This window comes from Carassius carassius, chromosome 14 (genome assembly GCF_963082965.1).
Source record: "Carassius carassius chromosome 14, fCarCar2.1, whole genome shotgun sequence".
In the NCBI taxonomy this organism is placed as follows: domain Eukaryota; kingdom Metazoa; phylum Chordata; class Actinopteri; order Cypriniformes; family Cyprinidae; genus Carassius; species Carassius carassius.
The window spans coordinates 18,097,895-18,112,338 of NC_081768.1; the positions used below are offsets into that span (position 1 = coordinate 18,097,895).

A 14,444-nucleotide genomic window follows, 5' to 3' on the forward strand; every position below is an offset into this window, starting at 1 on the left:
AGACGGTTCTGCTCGCATCATTAGCCTTATGCTTTCAGCCCTGGCCGAAGCTCACAACATATTTGATACATTTTATTAGCAATACCCAGAATTCCTCCCAAGCCCCCTAGAAACCTTTGTTTAAAGTCCGCTACATTAGCTGGGCGCTACATTACCAACTCAGCACTGCTGGTGGCCATGTTTAATCAAATCCTGTTACTCCAAGAAAAATATGCCTGGGCTCATGATGACAATCGGAGTGGAGCAGCGTCCATTAGCACAGCATTTGGTAACGATAGAGAATGGTGATAATACAGGGGACTGCAAGGGAGGCTTTTCTGCCTGGTTTAGTCGGAAATGAAGCCTAACGGAGAGAAATGAAAACAAACAGAAGGAGAGGAGAGGAGAGGAGGGAGGATATGACAGGGTGATTATTCCCCCTCTCCATGCCCCTAAGTGGCTTTATTAGACCTCTGACCGTAAAAGGCGCCTGCGACGACAGATCAGTCAGAGAAGGAGTGGATAGACACGCATACGATTCACACATGCATGTACAGAGGGGTCTACGGTCTCAGACCAGCAGTGAAAACGTTCAGTTTTAAATCTATTTAATTCATACAAATAAAAAATTTTTTTAATATAGATTATTATACAATATGATTTGCAAATTACTATCTATCTATCTATCTATCTATCTATCTATCTATCTATCTATCTAAATTCTATTTTAATTCTATTTAAATAATATATAAATATTTTTATTATATTAATTTATCATTATATTTAATTTATAATATACAATATCAAATTCATATTCATATTCAATAAAACATTCTGGCCTACAAATGGTCTAGAAACTTCAATATTTTTTCAAGTCATAACTGTCTTTGTTTTACTTTTTTTATAACATAATTTTTAGCCATTTTGTTTATTTCAAGGTTTAACTGGAAAAAAAAAGAAAAATACAGATATTCAGTGAGGTCTCTTATGTTTGTACACAACTGCACATATACATGCAAAGTTACAAAATGAAGTGTAATTGCACAAGTACACACACTGTGCTACAACTGAAGCCAAAGTACAACATCAGCTATGAAGGAAATGAAAAAGTGAGTAATAGGCAGTGAATGAATGTCTTGTTCCTAAATTATAGTTGCCATTCACCAATAAATCCTCCAAATTCCACAGCATTCGAATGCCTTGCCCACGGTTCAAATTCAATTTTCAAAAACCTCTTTCACATGCATACACTGAATTTGATTTAACTTGCAGCTGTCATGCATGCAAGCACATCCAAACCACAGGGCATCCGTGCTCACATCTTCTGGAAGCAACAGGCACAAGTGTCAGATTGGAGTAGTCTAAACAGACTTGAGCAGCACAGCTGCGGGGAGAGCGTCATTCACTTCCAGAGTGCTGAGCACACGCTGAATGTGCTTTTCATATGAGCACCAGCAGCTCGCAAAACTCTCACACTAAGCAACACAGGACCAGATGCTCCTACTTGAAGTAAACACTTGTTACCACTTGGGTCAATCCTTAAGCAGATCCAATGATCAACTGCAGTAGTGCAGTAACGTGATAGTTTAGTGCCACGATCTGTTCTCACCTCAAGGCGATGCTGTAGGATTCGGGATGGATGCAGGTTTGGTCCAGTGGGTTAAACTGGTTAGAGGTGCTCCCAGAGCCTTTGACTTTTTTCTTCTCAGCTGTCTGCTTCAGAGGAAGCTTGAAGTCTTCGTTACCTCCAGAACAGACACTGCTTGAAGCAAAATAACAAAAACATTGAGGGTAAAATATCTGAATTAAAAATGTGCTTTTACATGTGATTTGTGGCCTATAAATTGTAAGTATTTCTTCTTCATTTTCTAGAGACTGGGGTAAGCTGTGCCACTTTTTAGTTGCATTCTACAAGATATTACATATATCTGATGATATCCTGATGCATTATAATACATAAGATTATTTCATCTAATCAACGAATTAGATGAAAGCATCTATTACATATCACCATATAATTATGTGAAGAAAAAAAAGTCAAATGTAAGACTTTTTAATACCATCTTATATGATATTTAATAACTAATCCTGTAATGGAAATACACATTATATTACATATATGTAATATTTAATGTGTAAAAAAAAAATATATATATATATAGCTGTCATGAATACCGGTAAAATTTATTATTATGATATACTTTAAACCTTTCATATCAGCATACAATATTCCATACTAAATATCCCCACAAACATACTGCATCACCAAGAGGTTTGGTGGTTTAAATAATTTATTCTAAAGCTGTATTTTTTGTAGTGTTCTATCAGCTTTTGCACTTAAATCTGCATATTTTTATTTATCTTTTCAAATACCCTTTTCAACTTTTTTAAATGTATGCATCATCTTTCATGTCAAATTATTACAATTGATCAATAAATTCAATATACAGTATAGGGCTGTTACGGTCACAGTTATGAGTTACTTTTAGTTTAGTCCATTTCCCTCAAGTTTTTCCTTATTATGGTTATGTTTCTGTTCTCGTTAATTCATCATTAGTTAACCCCCTTCACCTGTCTGCCCCTCGTTATTTGCCTTATGTAGTTCCCTCCTAAATAAGAGTCCAGGTCTTTGTCTGGTGGCTCCCATGATAGCTTGTGTGTGTTCCTTTCTTTGTGTGGATAATAATAAATACATGTTTATATTCCTTCATCTTCGTTGTGCGCTTGTCTTCTTACACACGAGAGAGTGACGGTAAATAAATAAAATAAATAATGTAAAAAGATTAATGTTTTAAATAAATTTTTGGATGTACAAATAAAAAAATGTAGGGAAAAAAAATTACACTTTTAATGAAATGCGATTATGCGATTTAAGGTTATTTTCCACATACTGTGCATTACTATTTATCCTGTATGCCCTGCATTCTGAAATGCACTGATTGGCCTTAATGGTGCCTAATGGTGGCCTAATGGTTAGAGAGTTTGATTCCTAACTCTAGGGTTGTGGGTTCCAGTCTTGGGCCGGCAATACCATGACTTCGGTGCCCTTGAGCAATGCACCGAACCCCTAACTGTAGCCTCCGGGCTGGTTGTGGACGACGCCATGTTCAACACGAGGGGAGGGGGAACAAAAACAAGGAGGCGGGGACAAGCACAGCACAGAGAAGACAAACAAGCAAAGTGGCGGAATCAAAATTAAATATAAACAATATATCGATATATACGATATGTCAAAATCCATATCGTGTTTAAAAAATATCTCGATATATTTTAAATATCGAGATATCGCCCACCCCTACCACACAGTGACGTGACTTTTATAAAGAATATCTCTTTGGATTTGAGACTTTAGTCTTTGCAACTTTACAGATCTTCTTTATGCACCAAGAGCTTGTAACACTCCAAAGAGAAAGGAAAAATGTAAATCACACCATATGACCCCTTTAAGTCACTTATTGAGTGAGTTATTGTGTCATTCAACCAATTCATTTAAAACGCTGAATCATTCAGTAACAAAACACCACTGATTGTTTCTTGGAGAATGTTTAATACTTCTGCTGTGATCTTTGTTTGGAACTATTTTCATTGAGAAAATAGAACAAAAACAGTAAATATTATGCCTAAAATGTAAGTAACTTAATAATTACCTGACTACTTTACTTGTTTATTGAACTAAAATCAATGTGACATTTGCAATCGTGAAAATATTCAGCAAAATATCTCCCTTGTCAAGGTGTTACTTAACTATATCATGTTACGAATAAACTAAACAATTTTTTTTTTTACCTTTGTTTACTTCTGAGTTTCTTTCTGTGTGCTGTTACAATTTGTTTTGAAGTTTTGAAGGTTTTTCAACATTATTTAATAGCACCTGTAGCATTAATAGTATTAATAATTATTATTAATAATAATTACATTCATTTATTAATTATTATGAATTGTAATTGTATTTTCTCCATTTGGTGGCAAAACTCACCATTACTATTGGTTAAGCCACTGACACGTTAACCAAAGTATGAAAAGTGTTCAATATTATAATTCAAAGCTAATTTTTTGACAAATAATTTAAATCATTTTACACACTGAACTTTTATTAATATATGATAAAAAATAATGCATAATTATTTTAAGTTAAGGTGGCGACACATCTTGTCCCACTAACCACCTACATAATATAAAGGCAGCTTGGTGCAAAAATATGTAACTGTAGAAATGGCATGAATTTGGGGGTGTACCTGCGAACGGTCTCGGGGTTGATCCTGATGAAGCCGGCACATTGCTGGAAGCTCTTAGGACCGAGGCCTTTAACCAGTTTTAGCTGCTCTCTGTTGAGAAAAGGCCCATTCTTTTCTTTCCACTCCATAATACTGCGTGCTCGACCTGCGTTCAGACCTGCTATGTGCCTGATAAAACAAAACACCTCATTTAAAAAAGGGACATCGGAAACACTTTAGTATAGGGACCAATGCTCACTATTAACAAGTTGCTTATTATGCTTATTAGTATGCCTATTATTAACATATTGCCTGTTTATTAGTACTTACAAAGGACATATTCTGCATAACCATATTCTATATCTTACCCAGTACCTACATTTAACAACCTTACTATGAATAATCACCAAATTAGATTTTTTTTTTTTTTTTTAGACAAAAGTCAAAGTTAATCGCTTGTTAATAGCAATAATTGTACCTTAAATAAAAGAGCATTCAAAACATATATGATTTAAAAAAATTTAAAAAAGTCTACATTTTTTTTTTTTTTGCTAATGTTCTAGGTTAGGACGTTTTGCTATTTTTCTCTGATGTTCAGAATTGTCATTCTTAAACACACCTTTGATGCTTTTTACGCAATCAAACTTCTTAGGTAGCAATGAGATTGATTTATATGTTAATACCCAGCATTAACCACACATACTGGATCAAGAGCTTCGCTTTAAAAGTCCACCCAAGGCCATGGAAACTTCTTTTTTATACTTATGTAATCCGTACATATTCACAAACATGAAGTCCGATATTAGTAAAATATCGAGAACATTTTCCAGCAGAATTACCAAAATGGCTGCCTAAGATCTCATAATCTTTTTAACATTTCCATATAAAACAGAACTGCATTGAGACCATTTGCAGTGAGATGGTATGGGCAATTCGAAGTGGCAGCTCCCCTAAAAGCAGCTATGTAAACATTATATGTCATCACTTATAAATAAGGGGTGAATACCACTGGAGCCACAAACACATCGTCTGGAGCTCTGGTACTGAGAGCTCATTTAAAGTCAAGTAAACAGATGACCTGATCCCAGCCTACCTCACGAGCATTTAACCCTGCATGTTAATGGGATCACACAGCTTTCCAGCTCAGTATAGTGATGTATGGGTGTCTAAGTAAACCATAAGTCAAAGGCATAATCATTAAGAGAAATACAGAAATCTGATATTTGTGAAATGTGCGTATTTATTTCTAATGCTTACAGTATATGTATCTGAATGAATGCACTGACGAAACATGAAAGTGTACCTGCTTTCATAAAAATATTTTTTTAACTCGCTTATACTAACTTCTTGTGTTGAACAAAGAAAAAAAAATAAATAAAAAAAAATAAGCTGTGTAAATGAAAGCTAACATTTTGAAGTCACATCTAGGGGCATAAAGACGTGATCCTGATTATATTCCGGAAATATATGTTTCCAAATCACTGTTTTCCGTAGTGCAAACAATTTGCAATTACTCACGAAATCCTACAAGGTATTAGGCAGATCGAGTGGATGTAATGAATGTGTACATTTCAGTGTTTCTGTAAGTTTATGTGACTAATATTCAAGGCTATATATCTCAGTTTGAGTATATGTTAGCGAGCGGCAATGTTTGTGTATGTAGATCACAATGTTTGTGTGTAGTGGGGATGTGAGTAGATGTTATGGTGCGCGCGTCTCTGAGTGTGTGTGTGTGTACGCGACGTGTAGGGTGTCAGACTAAACAGAGCGCTAAGCAATAACGGCGAGTCGAGTGAGAAGTTGCCATGTTGTGACTCCTGCTGGAAAGTATTTGGCCTCTACCTCATCAGCGTCTCTGAACAGATGTTGATGTCCACTCCCACGAAGCTCACACACTCCTGCACCACCCCATCCAGCGCTGCCCTCAGCAAACTCTGTGACACGTCGTGCTGGAAAGAGTGACCACAGTCTTAGAACGTGTGTTTGTGCAAGAAAGGAAAAGGAAGGGCTCTGTTCTTGACCTGGGCTCTGAAAACGAAATCAAACACCTTGAAGATGTTTTTTCTGGTATGCTGACTTGATTCAATCGTAATTTAGACATGTATTAAAAGTTCACTAAATCGCTAGGTTACTTTGAAAATAATTAAAACGGTAAAAGTTCTCCTCTGTGTCTTTCGAAATGTCAAGAATGTCTACATCTATTAGATATCTCAGCAACAAATCGTGCTGTCTCAGTCACTTTCCAAAAACAAGCCGCTTTGCAAGGCCAACGGTGTGTCACTGGCAATCAAACGGTAACCCTAAATACTTTGCGGTGTTCATGCTGGTCTGAAGGGGGGGGAAAAGAGACGGCAGAATATAAAAGCAGCCAGTGGACTGCTTTGCCTCGAGAGACACAGAGAAGGTTTGAGGCTGTTTTCATTGGAAAGCATCGGTGACACTTCAAAGTCCGCTCACAGGGGTTTTCCATTAAGTGCAGGGAATTGATAAAGTTAATCCAGCCGAACTTTTCACACTTTGGAGGCGGTTTTCTAAAATGGAGATGGAATTCAAAGCAAAGAAAACCACAAGGCCAAATTCAAAACTGACCAAAATTAGGAGCAAGCAGGGAACTCTGACAAGCCTTTGTCTGTCTTGGGACCAGCATCCATATGGAAGTTGTTAAACCAATGCTTGAGACCTGCTAAGAAGAATGTGCAATTCTTCATTTAGAAGAACTCATTAGGACGAACACAACCTGCACTTATACAAGATATTCATGTACTAGCTACAGTTCACCATGGTGGCTTGGGAGAAAAACTATAATTGTACTCATATTTAAAGTTGCAATGAAATGGAAATAGCAATAGATTTTTTTCTTGACTTCATTTCTCAGAATTGAGTTTATATCTCGTAGTTCTGACTTTACAACTTGTAATTGTGTTTATATCTCACAATTCTGAGAAAAAGAATTCCAAATTGTGAATTTGTATCACACAGTTCTAAGGAAAAAAAATCTGAGGATATGTAAACTCACAACTGCTAGAAAAGAGACAGAAATGTGAGATTAAAATAATCTCAATTACCTTTTTATTTTTTTTTCAGTGGTGAAATGGATTTCATCTGAGTGAAATGGATTATCGAAAAAAAAAAATTATGGCAGCTGTTAATACTTATTGTGTACGTTTTCACATTGTACTTGTATTTTAAAATACCTTTCTGTAATCACATCTGTAATTAATTTCTGTAGTTAGATCTGCATTACCCTCTCCACCGTACTCCTATACATGTACCTTAGCCCACAAACCACCAAAACCTGTCCCTAACCTTAACCGTGTACCACCTCAATAGCAGCAATTTTAAGTTCAACATGAACACAATAAGTACATTGTACCTAACAATTATTACAATTAAAATAAAATAATTTATAGCAACAGACATGATGGGTTCAACACCTTAGAAAACACAAATGTAGTTAAACTACTCAAATAGCTCATTGACTCCCTCTACGACCTAAATAGATTCAAAGCACTTTTGATGAATAGTTGAGCATGTGACTTCTAAAACACCAGCCCATTTATGGTTGTTAAAGGATGATGAGAAACTTCAAGGGGTCAAAAGACTGTGTTCTCTAATTTTCTTTTTAATTAGGGGAAAACCCAACAGCAATGACAGTTTATGGTGGTTTGGGAGTGTACAACATGTACTGCCTGTTCTTTGTACATTTCTGTGTGTAAATTTACAGTGCGAGTAAGATCTAATGCACTCAAGTTGTCTTTGCATGCACTAGTGTGTCATTGTGTTTGTGTGAATACAAATTCAGTATATTAAACAGACCGAGAAGCCCACGGGCCTCTTATAGCTAACTCAATATACACATTCAACCTCCCTTGTGCACACACGAATACACACAGCCACACACTAACACAAGAACAGGCAGAAATAATAAACAAAGACATAGACGATATATTTCCCTCATATTTGGACGCAGTGGTTTACTTTCAGAGAGTGTTAGTGTTTGAAATTACACAACCAATGGGAAAAAGTAAGAAGTGGGTCTGAGATGGTGTGGATCAGGATACTTTATCCAGAATATATTTTGTTTTAATCATTCTGGGGCAGCTTACAAATCAACTTGCTTTATCATAAGGCCAGTTTAGCTGGGAATGAAGAACAGAAAACATGAAACAGTGTAGAGAAACTTATTCTATAACTAAGCATGTTAGAGGATATAAATATAAGGTGTGTATTCAGTTTTTAAAGACTGACTGTTAATATCCTTCCATCTTGTTTCACATTAAACACAGAGCAATTCAATGTGCTAGCTAAAGAACTGTTTTCCAATGTTATAAAACGCAGTGCTTTTGGACTGCAAAAATGCGGCCAAAAACACGGAGAATGTCAAAGTGGTCTGAGAAGCAGATGTTCAGTTAAAAAAAAAAAAAACTTCACCCTCAAACCAAATGTTGTTGCCTAGAGAAATCTGATCTTGTAAACTCATTAGCAGATCTGCCTGTTTGTCCACAAAACACATGTCCGTCGAGAACAGGCACCAAAAAAAGGTGTGATAAGAGATATTATGGGACGAACAGACTTTTCTCTTCTTTGATGGCTGAAAGATTTTTGTGCATGGGTTGATTTAAATATTAATAGACAAGTCAAATATAATATAATAATATTCTTTCAGTGAAATGGAATTGAGGTTTTAATGCTCAGTTCTTCATTAACAGAGTAAATGAAATTAAAATGATGGACTCCTGCAGGCAGGGTACCTCATATATAAGTACTGCAGTGCAATGGAGATGAGGTTTTAATGCTCAGGTTTTAACTTTCGTTGACAAACAGAGTGATGGAATAGTACCCTATTAGATATGACTGAATGAAGATAAACAGAAATGGTTTAGACCAGCACAATGATAAGATCTCAGTGGGTTAAGGATGACTGAGATATTGAGTGACTGCTAGGAAGTGAAGTGGCTGAGCTATGCGGGTTATAGCAAAGAGCAGAATGTGTGTTTTGACCTGACAGGATCCGGATGACTGCCACTGGAACAAGGACATCTGTGTGATAACATTTACTGTCTAGCCGTTTACAATGGAGTAATCTTATCCAAGGAAAGACACAAAATCATTCATCACAGACTGGAAGAGAATCACACTTTGCAAATATCTTTAAGTTGTCATCATAACACTGCACCAGGTTGTGCATTTTCTTAAACTTTCAGTTAACTTAATTAGTAATGGTTTTAAAAAACAGTAGCGGCATTGAGATCTCAGCACTATACATCCCCTGGGAGTAACTGTGAGTGTAAAAAATGAAAGATGTGTCTTGAGGCTTTCAGAAATCTGGCACTCTTTTGTAATATCGCCTCAAGTGGTTAATGCGGTTCACTGCAACATGCCAATAGTCAAAAAAGAATGAATGTTATTCTAGTATCACCTCCTAAATTTAGTCTGTGATACACAAATGCTGGAAAAACAACTGAAATATTAGACCTCCAAAAATATTTACTGCACAAAAACAGCCTTCATGTGGGAGAACACCACTGGCTGTAATATTCTGTCAAAATCTCTCACACATTTCCTTTGTAACCTTAGAGAGGTGAGAAATATATGAACACTACTGGATCGCATGTGTTGAAATGAAACATGAAATCTAAACAATAAACATTGAAGCCTGAAGGCAGAAGCTGAGATATTCAACGGTGGCCCAATCATTCCTAATGATCCTCATTTACTCCAACAGTTTATTGCTATTTTCCCATATAATGCTTATGGTGCTTTCCAAACAGTCACTCAACAGACTTATCAACACATTCACGATTGTACACAAACAGATTATAAGGCTAAAATCACTGACAGCTTGCTGATAATCAATAAATCAGTGCACGCTCAAGGTACTTCTCACAACAAACAACACCTTGTTTTTAACGTACAAAAACCTGCTGGTGCATAATATCCGGATGCAACCTGAGAAGTATGTGGACAGGTTCCCATGTAGCTGCTCCCAAACCCTAAGGTTAGCTTTCGAGTATCTGGCAGCCGGTCGACTGTATAAACTGCCTTGAGCACGGATGGAGCGAAAATTCTCACAGTCCTTAAGCAGGCTGATAGAGGAAGACACCCAAAAAGTGTCGCCTGCGGGCAGTTTGGAGCTCTGCTGATGGAATGCACACTCATTAGAAAGCCATCAATCATCTCAACCCCCCCAGATCTATTTTTAAAGGCTGTTCCAGGAAGCTATGTGCTAGGGTACACTAATTTACGAGGCGGGACGCCACCACTGCGATATTAGTGATCACATACAGGGAGAAAAAGTTCAATGAATGGTATATGATTGAACAAGAGAACTGTCCGGCCGTCTGGCAATGCAGGGTCAGTAAAGAGTGAATTAAAATGACAGTTCATCCTAAAATGAAAATTCTGGCATCATTTACCCACCCTCATGTCATTCCAAACCAATATGTCTTTTTTCTGTGGAATAAAAAGATATTTTCAGAAATGTTTTTTTTCTCTCTCAGTGGAAGACATGGGTCATCAAAACAGTTTGGTTACCAACATTCTTCAAAACATCTTTTGTTTTTCTGCAGATGAAAGGAATGACACAAGGGCAGTGTTGGGAGGGTTACTTTGGAAATGTAATTGGTTACATATTACAAGCTACCCTATTTAAAATGGATTAAGTAGTGTAACTATTTCAATTAATTAGGTTACACTTTATTTTAACGTGTCCTTGTTACAATACAATTATACATTTAAGTACTGAGTAATATGTACTTACTATATGGTTAGGGTTAGGATTAGTGTTTGGTTTAAGAAACTTGCATGTAATAGTGCATAAATTTATTGTTATTATAATAGTACATGTATTATAAATGTATATGTAACAAGTGTAACACGGACACCTTAAAATAAAGTGTTACCCTATATAATGTAACTGATTACATTTTGAGTACTTTTCTTAATTTCTAATGAATGTTTTCAACTATTAATCATTTTGAAACATTTCACATCTTAGTAACTATAATACATTACAGTTACATTTATTTTGTAATTAAATTCTGTCACATGTAACTAGTTACTCCCCAACACTGCATGTAAGGGTCAGCCAATAATAAAAGTATTTTTTTATTTTTGCATGGTCTATCCCTTCAACGCTTCAAAAACACTTCAATCACTTGAGGACAAATTGAACAAAGCTGAACAAGAAGGTAAACATGGGCTGAAATTGTTGCGGTCATATTTGAGATATCAACCTAGACACATTGAATGTTTCCAGTAGTAGCTGTTGAAGAAGGCTTCAGCTTTCATCTCTCCAATCTCCTGTCAATCCTACTGGATATATCTAAGACTGCATAACCGTTTTGATTAGTGAGTGTAAAACTAAGCTGGATCTGGTAGAGCATACGTTAAGAATCAAACCAACATCTCCAGCAGGGCCTGAGAAAGACCAAGCTCGCCTAAAGCCGATATTAAGCTTTCCATCTGTCTTCAAACGCACATGAGCCGCACTCTCTGCTCCTCGCTCACAGTAGGAAAAGCGGCTGACAGCTGAGCTCTGACATGGCGTAGCGGTGTGGTAACCCTGAAGACAAAACAACCAAAACTCAATTAAAGCATTGGGGAATAGGTGAAGAAATGTGGTGGGAGTTCACATAGTTTTTAAACCTGCCCTCTGTTTGAACAGACTCGTATCCCGGACCCCGTCATGCCAGGTATAGAGCAGGGGATGGGCCAGTGGTAACACAAATACGCAATTACATTGCCTCACCAAGCTCAGCAGAGCCATGGCGAGGTCTCCAACCCAATCACGCACACATGCATGCACGCACAAAAACACACAGGCTCACACAAACCACAAGATTAAATTCAGGTGCGAGGTCCTGTTTGGCTTGGATAGGCTCCAGCGCCAGAACAAAGTGTGTCTGTCCACACTCAGCCCAGTTAACAGGGCTTTTTTTGACGAAAAGCTGCCACTCCGAGACGTCAATCAGTTCTTCTCTCCTTTCCCCGCCCTCATGACCCAATGCAGATCTAACCAGCTGCAGGCTCTGAAAACACACTTCCCAGAGAGAGCTGAACACACAAAGATGTTAGACTGGGGAGATCCCTTTACATACCTCCCAAACCTCTGCCTCCTGTGTAACCAGAGACCTACATTTTCAGCAAAATGCAAAAGCTCCAAACAAGGCATCTGAAAACGGCTAAAAGATGTCTTGACAGCAGCGTAAAAATTATGAGGCCTGACAGAGCATAAGTTCTGTTAAATCATCCTTAAACCAGGCTACAATTTCTATTTATGACATAAGATTTTTTAAATGTGCAGTCTTGTCTTGCCTGCAAGGTCATTTAGACTAATTAAATAATCTCAGACATCATTAAATCTTGCAGTAAGGATTCAAGTCTTCTCTGCAAGGTTCCTACACTTTTTGACCAAGACTTTCAATCTTTCCAGACATTTCAGATAACGTTATTTTTCTGATTCAGTTTGAGCCCATTTGTCAGATTTGTTGAATTTGTTGAGATTTATCAGAGGTGCAAAAAGAAAACGGTATATTCACCATAGAATTTCTAGGACTTTTTCATGATCTTTAGTCATTTGTGAAAATGGAATAAGATTTTTTTTTTTAATTGTGACTCAATCAAATTTGCCAGCAAGTAATTCTGATCAATCTGTCAACACATTTGACAGATTAAAGCAGTTGTTTTGAACATATATTGATGTTAAACATTTTGAGATTTTAAAATCTCTTATGCAATCAATACCTATCTTTATTTGAACAAAAATATAGGAAAAATAACTGCTTTCTCTTTTAATGTTTAAATGTAATATAATGTCAGAAATGGTTAATAAATAGAAAGTTTTAAAAAAAACAACCACTTATTTGAAATATATTTATTGTCACTTTTGATCAACTTAATGCAAACTTTATTACAATAAATAAATAAGTACATTTTAATAAAAAATAAATAATTAAAGCATTGCCTAAAGTAAATATTCACTACAGAAATTTCCATGTCTTTGATGCATTAAAAACACTATTTTTATATAAGAATTATTCAAAGCTTGCTTTGTTCCACTAAAACATTATGCATTAACTCTTAAAAAGCATTCTGGCAGCAAATCAGATGATGCAGTTTCCTGGCAGTGGGCTGAAATTTTAACGACTAATTCTGACACTTTTCTCACCTACACTCTGCTCCATCTTTCCTTTACCTCAGGTGAAGCCTAGAGACCAGGTCTGGAGTCAGTAAACACCTGTCAAACAGAAACTGAGAGTCGCACCCATGCACACTGCACTACTGGACTCACTCACTGAAGTCATGAGAAACAACACGTACGTTAGTCTTCTTTTGGAGGTTTGCTACAAATGTGAACAGCCCTAAGACAAAAAAGATAAACAATATTTCTCATAGACTTTACCCAGGAGAGAAAATTAATTAAGAGTCACATAAGTAAAAGATTTATCATGCAAAAACACAGCTAGATCAGACTGACTGAAAGAAGGTGTTCAGCAGAGCGCACAACTCTTCCTTTTTCCCACGTGAAAATGGACTCGGCTATCAATCATTATCAATCAGCCTCCTGTCAGTCAATACCATTCGCTCTCTTCCGTTTTACCCTGAGGGAACAATCTCAGCAGACCCATTAAATAGAGAAAGCCTTCAGGAGTGACATCACCGCTGCTTTTTCACTACACAACCTTCTGAACCTTCATCGAAAACTGTTTTTTTTTTTTACAAAGAGATTGTTTATTGGCGTTCTGAACATGCAATAAACAGTGTGAAAACAAGACTATATTCTAAAGCTTTGGCTGTGTGATCAATAGCGGTCCTTGTGACCAAACATTTAAATGTAACCTATTTTGTAATACAAAATTAAAGTACAACCTAACATACGCATATTTCTTCATGTGCTCAGAAAAACTTAAACACTGACTAACATAATTTAATAATAAAGAAAGGTTAAATAATTAATAAATAAAGGGTTTTTTGCTGGTTTAAATGTTTGGACTTGAAAACACATGGGAAAGTGCATCAAGGAGAGTGACAGTTTCCTTAATATCCGGGGGTGTGTATGGTGTTTTCTCTCACAGCTGGGTAAAATGGTAAAATGTGCCTTCTGGGAGCTTTAAGCAGTTGGGGAAACTTGAAAACTCTCCACCTATGTCTCAGTGATTGACAGTTAACTATATAAACCTAAACTTTAGAGGTCCCACCCACTTCGACTAAATGGAACTTCAGGATAAAAAAAGTAACAATAGAGGGCGA

General features: G+C 36.6%; 1 protein-coding gene across 2 annotated transcripts in view; it reads right to left on the minus strand.

The window, feature by feature from the left end:
- srbd1 (S1 RNA binding domain 1) overlaps positions 1–14,444 on the minus strand; it is an 82,059-nt gene that overhangs the window by 25,031 nt on the left and 42,584 nt on the right. The window contains exons 17-19 of one of the 2 annotated variants that reach the window (XM_059566485.1): positions 6,036–6,142; positions 4,215–4,382; positions 1,589–1,738 (exon numbers count right to left, since the gene is read on the minus strand). In XM_059566485.1, the coding sequence (XP_059422468.1) occupies positions 1,589–1,738; positions 4,215–4,382; positions 6,036–6,142 (425 nt within the window). Of the gene's footprint in view, positions 1–1,588; positions 1,742–4,214; positions 4,383–6,035; positions 6,143–14,444 lie in introns of both variants that reach the window. The other variant, XM_059566484.1, reaches the window with a different exon arrangement.